Source organism: Melospiza georgiana, chromosome 18 (assembly GCF_028018845.1).
Source record: "Melospiza georgiana isolate bMelGeo1 chromosome 18, bMelGeo1.pri, whole genome shotgun sequence".
Classification (NCBI taxonomy): Eukaryota; Metazoa; Chordata; class Aves; order Passeriformes; family Passerellidae; genus Melospiza; species Melospiza georgiana.
In genome coordinates this window covers 3,497,767-3,510,465 of record NC_080447.1, presented here as the reverse complement: position 1 = coordinate 3,510,465, position 12,699 = coordinate 3,497,767, and the positions used below count along the sequence as shown (strand labels likewise).

General features: G+C 44.5%; 1 protein-coding gene across 9 annotated transcripts in view; it reads left to right on the top strand.

Annotated features, from left to right (window-relative positions):
- Window positions 1-8,615, top strand: part of ATXN2 (ataxin 2) — a 49,347-nt gene extending 40,732 nt beyond the window's left edge. For 5 of the 9 annotated variants that reach the window (XM_058036623.1, XM_058036618.1, XM_058036617.1 and 2 more), the window contains 3 exons: window positions 2,311-2,456; window positions 3,405-3,632; window positions 6,970-7,239. In XM_058036623.1, coding sequence (XP_057892606.1) covers window positions 2,311-2,456; window positions 3,405-3,632; window positions 6,970-7,173 — 578 coding nt within the window. In that variant the 3' untranslated portion in view covers window positions 7,174-7,239. Of the gene's footprint in view, window positions 1-2,310; window positions 2,457-3,404; window positions 3,633-6,969; window positions 7,241-7,997 lie in introns of those variants that run through there. The other 4 variants (XM_058036620.1, XM_058036619.1, XM_058036621.1 and 1 more) reach the window with 2 other exon arrangements.
- Window positions 8,616-12,699: the final 4,084 nt, after the last annotated feature.

Sequence of the window (12,699 nt, the reverse complement as noted above, 5' to 3'; positions counted from 1 at the left end):
ACAAAAACCTGATCCTCCCCCTGGTTTATATCTGTTCTTTGGGGTGCTATTCCTTGGTTTAAATGGTGTCTTAAGAGAGAAATTCCTTATTGTGAAGTTTTATTGCAGAAATATCTGCTTCAGAACAACTGAGTTTATTATTCTCTTGGCCATAAAGAACCAAAAGATGAATTGCACAAATGGTTTAATGGAGTCCCACATTATTTTGGGGGCTCTTAACAAGTGATGTGGGAAGCCTTGAGTATCTTACAACTTGGAATTAAATTTCATATACATTTTAAAGCCTCTTGAATGGAGTTAAGTTGTAGTCAGGATTGCTGCCCTTTGGCAAGCAAGTAATCCCTCCTTCCATTTATTTCCATTGCTTTAACAAAGATAATTTCTGGCCTTTTTCAGAGTGTGTACAATAATGAGGTTGAGAAATTGTCCTCCTGTAGAAAGCCATAAACTTGGTACTGTAAAAATGATCAGTGTTGCATTGATAATTTTGGTGTTGTCAGAGGAGAAATGTCTGAAAGTCAAGTAGGAGCATGGCAGGGATGCTGCTGCAAAATACATTTTAGTAGTGATACCAATAAAAAATCAAAAATACTTGGATTTAAAGCATAACAAAATGCTGTGGCAGAAGATCCTGCTGGCTTTGGCAGCGTGCTTAGAAAATATTGAGGTGTTTTTGAAACCCCTCTCAATCAGGAGGCCTCAGAGTGCACAACTGTGCTTGCACATGTGGATAAGAACATTAGGATCAACTCCAGGCTGCAGGAATTTAGTTCATCTGCATTAATAGCCTGAAACTGCTCATCACTGCAAGGCCATTTGCTCACTGAAGATTTAATAGAGCTTGCCAGGGATTAAGTTAAATGTGGCAGGCAGTTATTTTCTAAAGGAGGAACCTGCACAAGGGAGAAAAACCTCAATTAGGCAAAAATATCCAGGCTCTCTGTATTCTGGTGAGTTGGAATGTGTCAGAACTTGGATTTTTAGGTTTATAGCAAACCAGACTGGAGGAAAACTGCAGTGGCCATCAAGTTCTTATATAATACAAACCTCATTAAAAAAAAAATATATATATCTATATATAACCTGGTAGATTCTCATCAGTAATTAATTTCAGAACCACCAAAAGACACCAAAACAAAATGGGAACAGTTGAAGGAAATATTGAGGAGCAGGCTGATAATTTTCTTTGGCTGTTTGCTTTTTTAGCACTTTGTCAGCAAAACTCTCCTTGGTCTTTCAGGCTGTGACATCAGAGGGATTGACACGAGTTGTCACACACAGAAGTAGCTGCAGACAAGGCCTGCTTGTTGCACAAGACCTAAAAAAATAGGGGGAACATCCTCATTTTTAGGGTCCTGCCTTTGCATTGCATGCTTTGTGTTGGAAGGAAGACTTCTTGTCATTATGGCTTTTCATACTTGCTGAGATTCCCTGAAAAATTAAAAAAAAAAAAAATAGGATTTAGTGTGGCCCATTTGAAGCAGGAGAGAGCAGGATCCAAGAAGGAACTGGGTGTTTGTTGTTGGAGACTGGCACAGCTGTAGCAACAGATGTGGCTTCACTGGGGTAAAACTTTTCTGTTGTTCAGTTTCTTCCTTTTTGGGAATTTTGTACCTTATTTGCTTCTGGTTCAAGGAATGAAGAATTCCATGGCAGTGTTGGGGAGCTCACAGGATGGTGGTGATCCAGAACAGATTGGCCTCGAGGGCAGAGGCAAAATGGGTTATTTTAGCACAAGAAAGTGGCTTCAGCAAAAATTTGATGCTTGAGCAGCCTCAGTTTTGTCAGCTGTGATGTGTTTATTTGTTCTGGAGTGCAAGGGCAGAGTTTGTGCTTCCCTCTGACTGTTCTGTGAGCAATTTCCAGAAGAGTAGCATGGTGAGGTTAGCCAGGTATAAGGCCAAAGAATTTTTTTTGGATGGTGGAAATAAAAATGGCTCATAACACCTTTGAAAAGTATATCTCAGGAAATCCTAAATTGTATGAAAATTATAAATTTGATCTGTTTGACAAAACAAAAGATGAAATACTGCTTTTCTCTATGTAGTATCTGTTACAATGTCAAATTAGGGAAGATGAACTGTCTAATTATGGTTGTTTATAGACTTTCCTGCCAAACCAAACAACACAAAAGCAAGGTAAGATCATCAGCTATTTGCAAGATAAATATATATATATATTTTTTTTTTTAGAAGGGGGAGGGAATATATTTACAGACTGAGTTGTAGTGAAATCTTCAAATGCAGCTGGTGATTTGATAGAGGTGCAGGTCCTGTACCTGGTGTTAAATATTCTTCTTTTTCATCCTAGTTTCCACTGGCTCACTTGCTCAGCAGTATGCCCACCCTAATGCTACCCTGCACCCGCATCCTCCTCATCCTCAGCCTTCTGCCACCCCAACTGGCCAGCAGCAAAGCCAACATGCTGGAAGCCACCCTGCTCCAAGCCCCGTGCAGGTAACACAGCCCTGAGTGGCTGCAGATTGTGTGGAAGGGATTGCAGCTGTCCAGTGCTTGTTGTTGATGTATTGATTTCTCTGAGGGGGAAAAGGGGAGGATGGAGCAGAGTCCAAGCACTCATTTCTCCCTGTTCACAGGGGATGGGGGATGTTTCAGTTTAAGGATTAAGGAAGGATCATAATTGTGTCAGTGCTTTCATATGAGAGAAGTGGAAATAGCAGATAAACGCTGAGAAGTGTTTGATTGGATTTTGTCAAAGCAGCTGAAAACAAAGTGTTCCTTGGATAGTGCTGCATTCCTTAATTCCCTCCTGGGAATAACTGAGGCACTGTCAGCTGCAGGTCCTGCCTGGTTTTACCTGGCACTCTGGGTTCTGTGTGCCAGCAGCTGAGCCTGGTGGGTGTGACAGTGTTCACAGGGGTTTTCAGATGGGGGAAGAGACGAGGATCTGACTCCGTGTTGCAGAAGGCTTCATTTATTATTTTATGATATATATTACATTAAAACTGTACTCAAAAAATAGAAGAAAAGGTTTCATCAGAAGGCTAGCTAAGCTAAGAATAGAAAGGAATGATAACAAAGGCAGCTGTCTTGGACTCTCCATCTGAGCCAGCTGGGTTGTGATTGGCCATTAATTACAAACAACGAACATGGACCAATCACAGACCCACCTGTTGCATTCCACAGCAGCAGATAACCATTGTTTACATTTTGTTCCTGAGGCCTCTCAACTTCTCAGGAGGAAAAATCCTAAGGAAAGGATTTTTCATAAAAAGATGCCTGCAACAAGTGGGGTTGTAAAGAGTTCCCCCACGAGCACAGCTCATCCTTACATTCACCATTTCCAAATTCAGAAATTAAGAGCAGTTTCCCACCCCTTTCTCCTCAACAGAATCAATCCAATTCCTCAGCCCTAACCTAAATAATTTTTGTGTTTTCTTGCAGCACCACCAGCACCAGGCTGCCCAGGCCCTGCACCTGGCCAACCCCCAGCAGCAGTCGGCGATTTACCACGCAGGTCTAGCTCCAACCCCTCCTTCCATGACGCCAGGCTCCAACACGCAGTCTCCACAAAACAATTTTCCTACAGCACAACAAACAGTCTTCACCATTCATCCCTCCCATGTTCAACCTGCATATACCAATCCGCCACACATGGCCCATGTCCCCCAGGTAAACACAGTTTAACAACCTTCAAGACTTAAATGTCTTAATGCCACAAAAGTTAGGACAGTCGGGCCTGCTGAAGTGATTGCCAATCTGTCACCTCTCAGCACAGACTTACCTGTTGTTGTTATTTAGGTTTCTGTCTGTACATTGCCTTTTATTTAGAATTTTGACAAGGTGTACTTGGACCTCAGCTTCCAACACCTAGTGCATCTGCAACTGTAGTTTAATGAAGACATCTTAAGCTGGCACTGCTACTGAAATAAATTGAGCTCTCTTCCCAGTTCCTGGCTCCCATCCTTGTCCCTGCCCCACCACTCTGCTCACAGAACTGCTTGGCCGTGGAGCAGAGCAGGCTGGGGACACAATTCAGCTGAAATGTGCCTCCCCTACCCCCTTTTTAGGCTATTTCTTGGTCAGATCAGTTCCCTGCTCAGTCAGGTGCCTGATCCCAGGAAGAGCTGGCATACAGAAAGGTTGGAGGTGGGAGGTGAGTGCAGAAAGGCTGAATTGCTGCTTTTGGTGGCAGTTTCAGGCTCTGCATCCTAGACAAATTTTATACAAATACATCCAGAAAAGGACATGAGAGGATTTCCAGGGAGAAGCAAGGCAGTGCAAGGGAGAGAGGAAAGAGTTAAGGTGACTGCAGGACAATCCTTGCAGAAAGAAGCCTCTGTGTGTGTGGTGTGAGTGTGGTTCTAAATGAACTGCTTGTGCTGAAGCTCCCCAAAGATTGTTGGCTAACCTAAACAGTCTTGGCTTCAGAATCAGAAACTCACTTCTCTTAACTGCTCCCTCGTGGTCAGCTCCCTGAGAAAAAGGATTTGGGGAAGGGAAGCACATGATAGATTAATCAAGAGCTCCATGTAAAGCAGTGTGACACAGATTTTCTGATGTTTACTAAATCTCCTGGATTTAGTGTCCTTTGTCAAGGAATGGGCAGTTCAATCAATAATTTGCCTGCACAATTTTTTCTTCAGACCAAGAACTTGGTGTCTGGTTTCTGCCTTCTCCTACAGGTTAACAATAGTTTGGGATAAGGTGACTAACTGTGATTAGGGATGTTAATCTGACAGCTGTCCAGTCCCTTGCAGAATTCTGATAAAATCTTTGCTTTGGTCCCAGGGACAGTCAGTTAAGCCAATAAATCAATAGTTCTGTAGGAATCCTTTTACTGATGTTGAGTTTTTAGCTTTTTGATTCTCTTAGGCTTTTGATTTCTCTGCTTTTTTTTGGGGGGGGGGGGAGGATAAGGAGAGGATGGCCAGAGCTGATGATTGCTGTGGCATCTTGGCTCATCCTCCCCTTCTCTGGTTTCTGCCAGAAACAAGACTCCTGCTCTGCTCTGGTGTGAGGACACTGCTGTGAATGCCTGGGTTGTGTTTAGAGCTTCTCAGAGGGGTCTTGGCTTAGTGGCATGTCCAGTGCTGTGATTTGAAACATGAAACATTTGCTTGAAGGCCATGAAAGGGTAAAGCTGTGCCTGAGCTGTGCCCTGGCCAGGCCAGGGGTGTGCAGGATGTGACCATTGCCTTCCTTTCTGTGTGCCAAGCAAACCAAATTAAACAAATCAGATGCAATTTGGAGTCAGAACTGACTGCTCAGGCATCATTTTTAGCAATCACAGACAAGGCTTGCCTTGCCCTTGATTTTAACTTGTGCAGTCTCTTCTGCAATTTTTTTAGAATGAAAGCTGCAATTTGTGATATTTACACCAAACTAATTGACTTTCCCAATGAAGTAGTTCCCTCAAAAATCTCTAGTGAAGGCATAACTACAGTTCTGTCAGAAATGTTAAATGCATGTAATTATTCCATCGTGGGGAAACTAATCACTGGATTTAATCATTTTTTAGCAGCCTCATTCCCAGCTTCTAAACACAATTCTGAAATACCACGTAGTAAAAATTTCAGTTAGGCCAACACAGGGGATCAATCCAATTTCCCTTCAGGTTATCAGATGAATCTTGAGCTGGTGGATATCTCACTTGAGAAGCAGTACTTTAAAATTCATTAGAGAGTGCTGTCAGCTGCCAATTTGCAAAATGTTTGAGCCACAGCAGAAAAATTTTATCCACTGTGTGTATTGACTCCAGCTGCTCTATGAATAGCTGCTTTATAATGATGGCTTCTACAATAGCATGTTTGTCAAAGTCAACGTGGAGCCAGTCCTGGGAGGTATTTCTGTTCCACAGCCTGATCTCCTAAAGCTTTTTTAGAGCAAGAGTGAGATTTGAATTGCAGTTCCTGCCTTTAAAGGCTTCTGGGGTGCTACTAACACGTGCAAGTCTGATCAAAGAGTTTGGGGAATGTCTGTGATGAGTCAAGTAACCCTTTTTGTCTTTAAGAAATAAAATTCTAGCCACTACCTGCTATTTGTCTTTACTGGCATGGGAGACCTGTGAGGCTGCAGTGCTGGGATATGGTAGAAGGACAAAGCAAACCTTAGGTACAAATGATGGGGTTTTGGGGCTGCTTTTTTTTTTTTTTCCCAGGAGAAATCCACCGAGAGCTCTGAGTTCCTTTGTGCTTTTAAGAAATGAATGTTTGCTAGGTTTTTAAATAAAATAAATTGATGACCTCTAGAGACATGAACTGCTCTGAGCTAAAGAACCCACCAAGTTCCTGAAGTTGTTTGCCAGAGGTGATCAGCCATGGGAAGGAATAATCTCCTTTTCCACTGAGATTTAGCCCTGATTGCTCAGATTACACAAGAACTGCGATGAGCTGAACTGGAAGCAGAACAAAGCTGCCCTGAGAGTGTGAAGGGATGAAATCACTCGTGTCAGGAGGACTTGGCTGAGCACTGTGTGGGCACAGGTCACTGGAGAGGACAGGGAGGTTCCCAGGGCAGGGAGCCAGCACAGAACGTGGGGTTGTGCAAGGAGAGAGCTGGGGAAGGGATGCCAGACTCCCAGTGCCTGTGAAGTTCCTGTCTGTACCCTCTAGGAAGTGCTTTGATCTAAGGTGTCTAACAGAAATGTTTTGAAGATTTGTTGCTGAATTGTTTTTTATTTTTTTAATACCCCCCCCCCCCCCCGTTTAATGCTGGCAAAATGGCTAAAATTGAGAATGCAGCTCAGAGCCAGCAGTAAGGAGCGCTTTTTTAATTATTATTTTTCCTTTTTGTTATTATTATTATTAATTTTTTTTTTTTGTGTTACAACTTCTGCCTTAATCCCTAGTTTAAATAAAAAAAAAAAAAAAAAGAAAGAAAAAATAATTTAAAAAAAATCAAATAAATGAAGAGTAAACCTTTGCTGACGGAGCAAACTTTCGCCAGTCATGTGGCCAGGAGTTGCTGCCTCCTTGTGACCATGATACTAAAGAGCTCTTTGTTTCAGGCTCATGTACAGTCAGGAATGGTTCCTTCTCACCCAACTGCCCATGCTCCAATGATGCTAATGACGACACAGCCTCCCGGTGGTCCCCAAGCCGCCCTCGCTCAAAGTGCACTACAGCCCATTCCAGTCTCGACAACAACACATTTCCCCTATATGACCCACCCTTCAGGTGAGGAGTGTGTGCCTGGGAGACCTGCACCCTAACTGAGCCAGGTCGAGGAGTGAGGACTGGGAGAAACCAGATCTTTGGGGAAAAAAAAATTCAAAAATAATAATTAAAAAAAAAAACGACAAAGAAAACCAACCAACCTTAAGATGTCCTTGTGTTTCGCAGCTGTGCTTTGGCAGCCTGGAGGAGAGTAGGTTTAGCTGAGATGTACCTAATTCAGGGAATATTCTTGGTTTTTCTCTATCTGGAGTAGAGGAATGAGGAGTGTGAGGCCCTGGCACTGTGGGACTGAGTTTTCCGTGGATTTGCCGTGGGGGATGGAGTGTGTGCAGTTTATAATGATCAGAGGTTGGATTAAATCTTGAGGACAGCAGTGAAATGTTGTGTGGGGGTAGGGCTGTGCTAGGCTGCTGTTAAAGTAAAGTGACAACTGAAATCTAAACTTTAATTCAGAGTAACATTCTGCAGCTTTGCTTTGGGGGAAAAGTAGGAGTTGTGTGACTTCTTTCCGCTTTAAATTTAACCTTATTTAGGTTTCTTTGATTATTCAAGTTCAAACAGCCTCTGAACTTCTGTAGTGATTTAGTTTTACCTGATATTTCTTGGGGAATGTGTGAGCAGAACAAAGCTGCTTTCTGAGGGCTTAGGTAGGGAAAAAGAAAAAAATAAAACATCCCAAGGACATCTTGATGTGCAGGGTTTTGTTTTGTTCTCTAAAAAAAAAAAAAAATAAAAGAAAAAGAGAAAAAAATAAAAATAAAAGAAAGTTGAGCTCAGTAGTTGTCCTGTGACCACTTTACTAGCAAACTGTTGTGTGGCTTGCCAATTTATTATTTACATTTGAACTTTTTTTTTACAGTACAAGCCCACCACCAACAGCAGTTGTAAGGCTCATCTGGAATAACTGAAAGGCTGGATACCTTTTGTAGGCCAAATACCCTCCTTCTACTGCTTCTGCCAACTGGAAGCACAGAAAACTAGAATTTCATTTTATTTTGTTTAAAAAAAAAAAAATTTGATTTCTTGTAACATCCACTAGGAATGCTAACAGTTCATCTTGCAGTGGGAGAGATTCGGACTGAGTAGAGGCATTTAGGAACTTGTGGGCTATTCCATAATTCCATGCACTGTATCTGAGTCCTGCAAGTGCCCCAACTCTGCTTGCTGAAAAACTGGAAGTTATTTATTTTTTAATGACCCTTCAAAGTTATGAACTCGTCAGCTAGCAAAAGAAGTAACAAGAGTGATTCTTGCTGCTATTATCACTAAAAATCAAGACTTGGAGATCCCTTTTACTTCTAACTAAACTTGAAACAGGTTCAGTAAAAAAAAAAAAATTCTAATCGTCAAACGGATGAGTTATTATTTATAAATCACGTTTGATGAGATAATCACTATCGTGAGACAGTGATGTAACTTTTAAGTTAAGAAAACTTTTACTTTGTAGATAATATAAAATAAAAACTTAAAAAAAAAATTAAAAAATAAAAAAAGTTTTAAAAACTGACCCTCCTCGGTGTTTGTGTGGTGATTTTTGGGTCTCTTCCCGTACCAATCCCAGCTGGAGCCAGGGTTTGAGTCTGAGTCTATTGTGTGCTGCAGGGGCATTGCAGGAATAAGGGAAAGGTTTGGGAATCCCAAATTCAGCTGTTTTCTAACGAGGTTTTGTGTCCAGGTGATTTTGTGTTGCTGATCCCTCAGCCTTGAGCTGCTCCACACGGGGTTGGGGAAGGTCCCAAATGGGCCTTTAAGGTGATAGAAGTATAAAAATCAGTGATGCTGCTGGAGAAGGAGAGGAAAGGTAAGAATTCCCTGGGAAAACACCTTATAAAATGGGGAGATAAAGTTATCCCTGCTCCAAGTGCCCTGTCCTGTTGCAGGCATCATCCCATGGGGATAAACCAAAGGATTTTCATGTCCAGGAGAGCATTCCTGCCTTTTAGCACCCAGTATCCACTAAAACAATGTCCAGGCACCTGGAGAGAACCAGACTGAAGACCACAAGTGAGAAACAAGTTCTAAAAACAGTTTATTAAGAGCAGATTTTTTTTTTTTTTAATATTATGGTAAAATCGCATTATTCAAGAATAAGTTACTTGTACAGTACATACAGAAACAATATATAGAAAAAAATTTACTATACAAGAAGAACTTTTCTGTGCAGGTGAAAAGTAGAACTTTCAAATTAATACACTCCCAACAAAACTGTTGGCTTTAATCGTCCTGCTGAAGGCTGAGTTAGGGAATACAGAGTCACCTCCCTGCCTCTGGGAGCTGCTGGGGAATGTTGGGGCTGTTGGGATCAAAGCTAAAAGTTTGGAATGCTGGATGACACCAGGCTTTGGTGGTCCAGATGAGGAACGAGAAGTTTGGCTTCTCCCTGGGTGTTTTCCTAGAAGTTTCACCCCAAAATCGCTTCAATCCAAAGGGGTGGGTGAGGAGTGGTGGTGTCAGTGTTTGGTACCTGCTGGGCTGGGAGGGAGAGAGGGAGAAATCCACTAATGCTTCATGTCAGGAGCTCCTTCAGAACCTGACACCCCTGGGGACACAAAGGCCACCAAGCAGGAGTGGCCATCAGCAAACAGCAAGAGGAAGAGGAGGGGGAGGAATTCCGACAGGGCCCAAGTTTTGGATTGTGCCCTAAACCAAGTCCCTGCTGTCACAGAGCAAAGGCACTGCTTGGTTTTCATTTTTATTGCTCAAAACTGTCCTGTGTAGCCGGATGAAGCGGGGCTGCCCACCCCCAGCCTCTCCAGGGGGACACTTTAGGGCAGGGCCAGCTCCAGGAGCTGCTCCTGTGGCTCCTGCCTTCCTCAGGTGGGATCCAAACTCGTGTTCCATGTGCCCTTCTCCAGGGCCAGGGCACAAACTGCTGACTACACCTGACCAGGGCCCACCTGCCCTTGGCTGCCCCTCCTCCCAAAACTCCCACAAATGCCAGTAAAAACCCACAGGGGCTGGGGAACCACACCTGCCCAGCCCTGGGCTCTTCTCTCAAGCCACAAGAACATAAAAATCCTGAAAAATGCTTCTATTCCATAGAGTGGAATGGCTTTAATGCTGTTTGCCCACTGCTGTAATGCAGAGGAGTGAGTACCTTAGGGCTGCAGTAACGTGCTGGCAGGAGCAGAGCTCTGACCTGTGTCACAAGCCAGATGTTTTCTAGGAGAAATGAGATTTCAAACTCAGCTCCCCCTGGGAGCTTGGGAAACAGTCCCAAAATTCCCCTGCAAAGGATGTGAAATGAGGAGCTGGTGGGGCTGGCAGGGCTGGACAGCCCTCGGCTGCCTGTGGGTGAGTTTGGGGATGGAATCAGTTCAATAATTATTAAATTAAATAATCAGAGGGACTCTCCCACTGCTCACTGGTGGCGAGAACAGGAGTTCTCCCCCACTGGAGTTTGTTTGCACGGGGGAAGTGGCTGGCAGGGAGATAATGAACCCAACGTGTATTTTACTAATCAAGCACAGCAATTTCCATTTAAGCTGCGGAGAACCCCCTTGTAATTAAACTGCAGGTTAAAAATACCACATGCACACGCATGTTTCAGTTCTGGCACCGGAACAATAAAGTCCTGGCGTGCCAAAACAACCCACCCCAGCAGCATCTGATTTATCTGGCAAGGATTTCTCTGGATTCATCTGGCAGGGGATGTGAATAGCGCTGCCTTTTCCCAGCCCATCCTTTCTTTGCAGATGTCGGGAGATCTGGGTGATTACACCTCGCCTTTTGGGGGAAAACCCCTTTGAGCACAGCTCCCCAGAGCTCAGTGGGACTAAAACCAGCAACCTCAGCAAGATTTAGCACACCCCTGTGTTCTCCAAGGCTTTGGGAAGCAGGCAGCCAGCGAGGAAAGGAAACGACAACTTGTGCTGCGCCGTCCCCCCTTCCCTTCCCCATCCCCATAAATGCAAGAGCACGGGGAGTTATTTATGAGCCTGGGAGGGAGCTGCCTTGCCTGGCACAAGGCAGCCCTGGGGATGTGCTCCTGCCTCTGGCTGCAGCCTTTGTGCTGCTCCAGGGAGGAGAATGGGATGCGGATACAGCTGAGGAGCCCGGCGAGGACAGGGCTGCCTTTGTTCCTGCATCAGCCTCTCCGGGGCTGGCACGGCTGCAGGACCAGGGCAATTTGCTCTTAATGCTCCAGTTTCAGGCACAAGTGTAGAGAAAGCAGGGGGGAAAAAAAAAGCCTTTGCCTGCTCTAAATGCACAAAGCCCAGGAGAGAGCAAGAGCAAGCAAAGGGGAGGCACAAAAGGAAAACCTAAATGGTTTCTCCAGTTGATGGTTTCCAGCCTCATAGTTTGATTTATAAACCCACATTTGCTCTCATGGCTGCTTCCTGGGCTGTTTGCCTTTCATCTCCTGGCCTTGTCTCCTTGAACCTGCAAAACCCTGTCCTAGAGGCTGAGTTTTTGTGCAATTCCCTAACTCAGCCCAACGAGGCTTTTGTGTTTGCTGGTTTGCAAATTAATTGCTAAATGTTAATGCTCCTGAGGGCTCCCACCTGTATTGCAATTTTAAGGAAAACAGGAATAAAAAAAGCTTTCTGTAAGGCAATCTCAAGGCAAGTTTTGCATCCAAAATCCCAGGGAAGGCTGTGCTGGGAAATCTGGAAGTTGAACACTGTGAACATCCCCTCCTGTGTGGCGCAACGGCTCCAGCCCTTCCTCTTTCCTAAAATAAAGGCAACTTCTCAGAAGTGCTTCCTCTCTCACGGCTGCCCCAGGCAGGTGAAGCAGCCCCGGGGGCTCAGGAACAGCAGCAAGAGTCTGGGGACAGTTGGGGGTTCAGGGGATGCTGAGACCCAGGGATTTGGACCCCAAATTTGGTCCCCAGGGACCCCCCATCACCTGCAAGAGGCTTTAAATGCCACCAAGCTCCTGGTGACAGGTTTTGGGGGGGAAAAGGCAAGCAAGAGTAGGGGAAAACTGACTTATTTGTGCCTAAAACCACTGGGATAAAACGGTTCCATCACTGGGATAAAACTGTTCCATCACCAGGATAAAACAGCTCCATCACCGGGACAAAAACGCCTCCATCTCCAGGATAAAAACCCATTCACCACAGGGAGAAAAAAGCCTCCATCACCAGGATACAAGGGGATAATAAACCCCTCCCTCACCAGCAGGAGAGGTTTGTGTCAGTCTCTGTGTTAGTTCTCAGCTGGTGCCATGGCTAAGGATGGAGCAATTAGTGTTCAGTCTCAATCAGCTGGGAGAGCAGGGTGAGGATCCCTCTGCCTGGCAATGACCAGGGCTGTGCTGGGTTAAAAAGGAAAAGCAAGAAAAAGCCAGTTTTTTTGCCTTAGCTATAAAAAAAAGCCCAAACCCTGCTCAGGTCAGGCTTTGCTGGTGGGTTCAGCAGCCAGGGCAGGAGGATGAGGCCTGGAGCAGCAACTTGGCAATGGATTTATAATCATTCTTTCGTTGTTATCCTGGGTTTTTTTTAACTTCCTCCAATTCCTTGGGTGGAACACAAGGCCCTGGTTCCTTGGCTGGGCTCTGGGGTGTCAGGGACAGGCAGGACACCGGGCCCAGCGCAGGCACAAGTGGCATTGTGT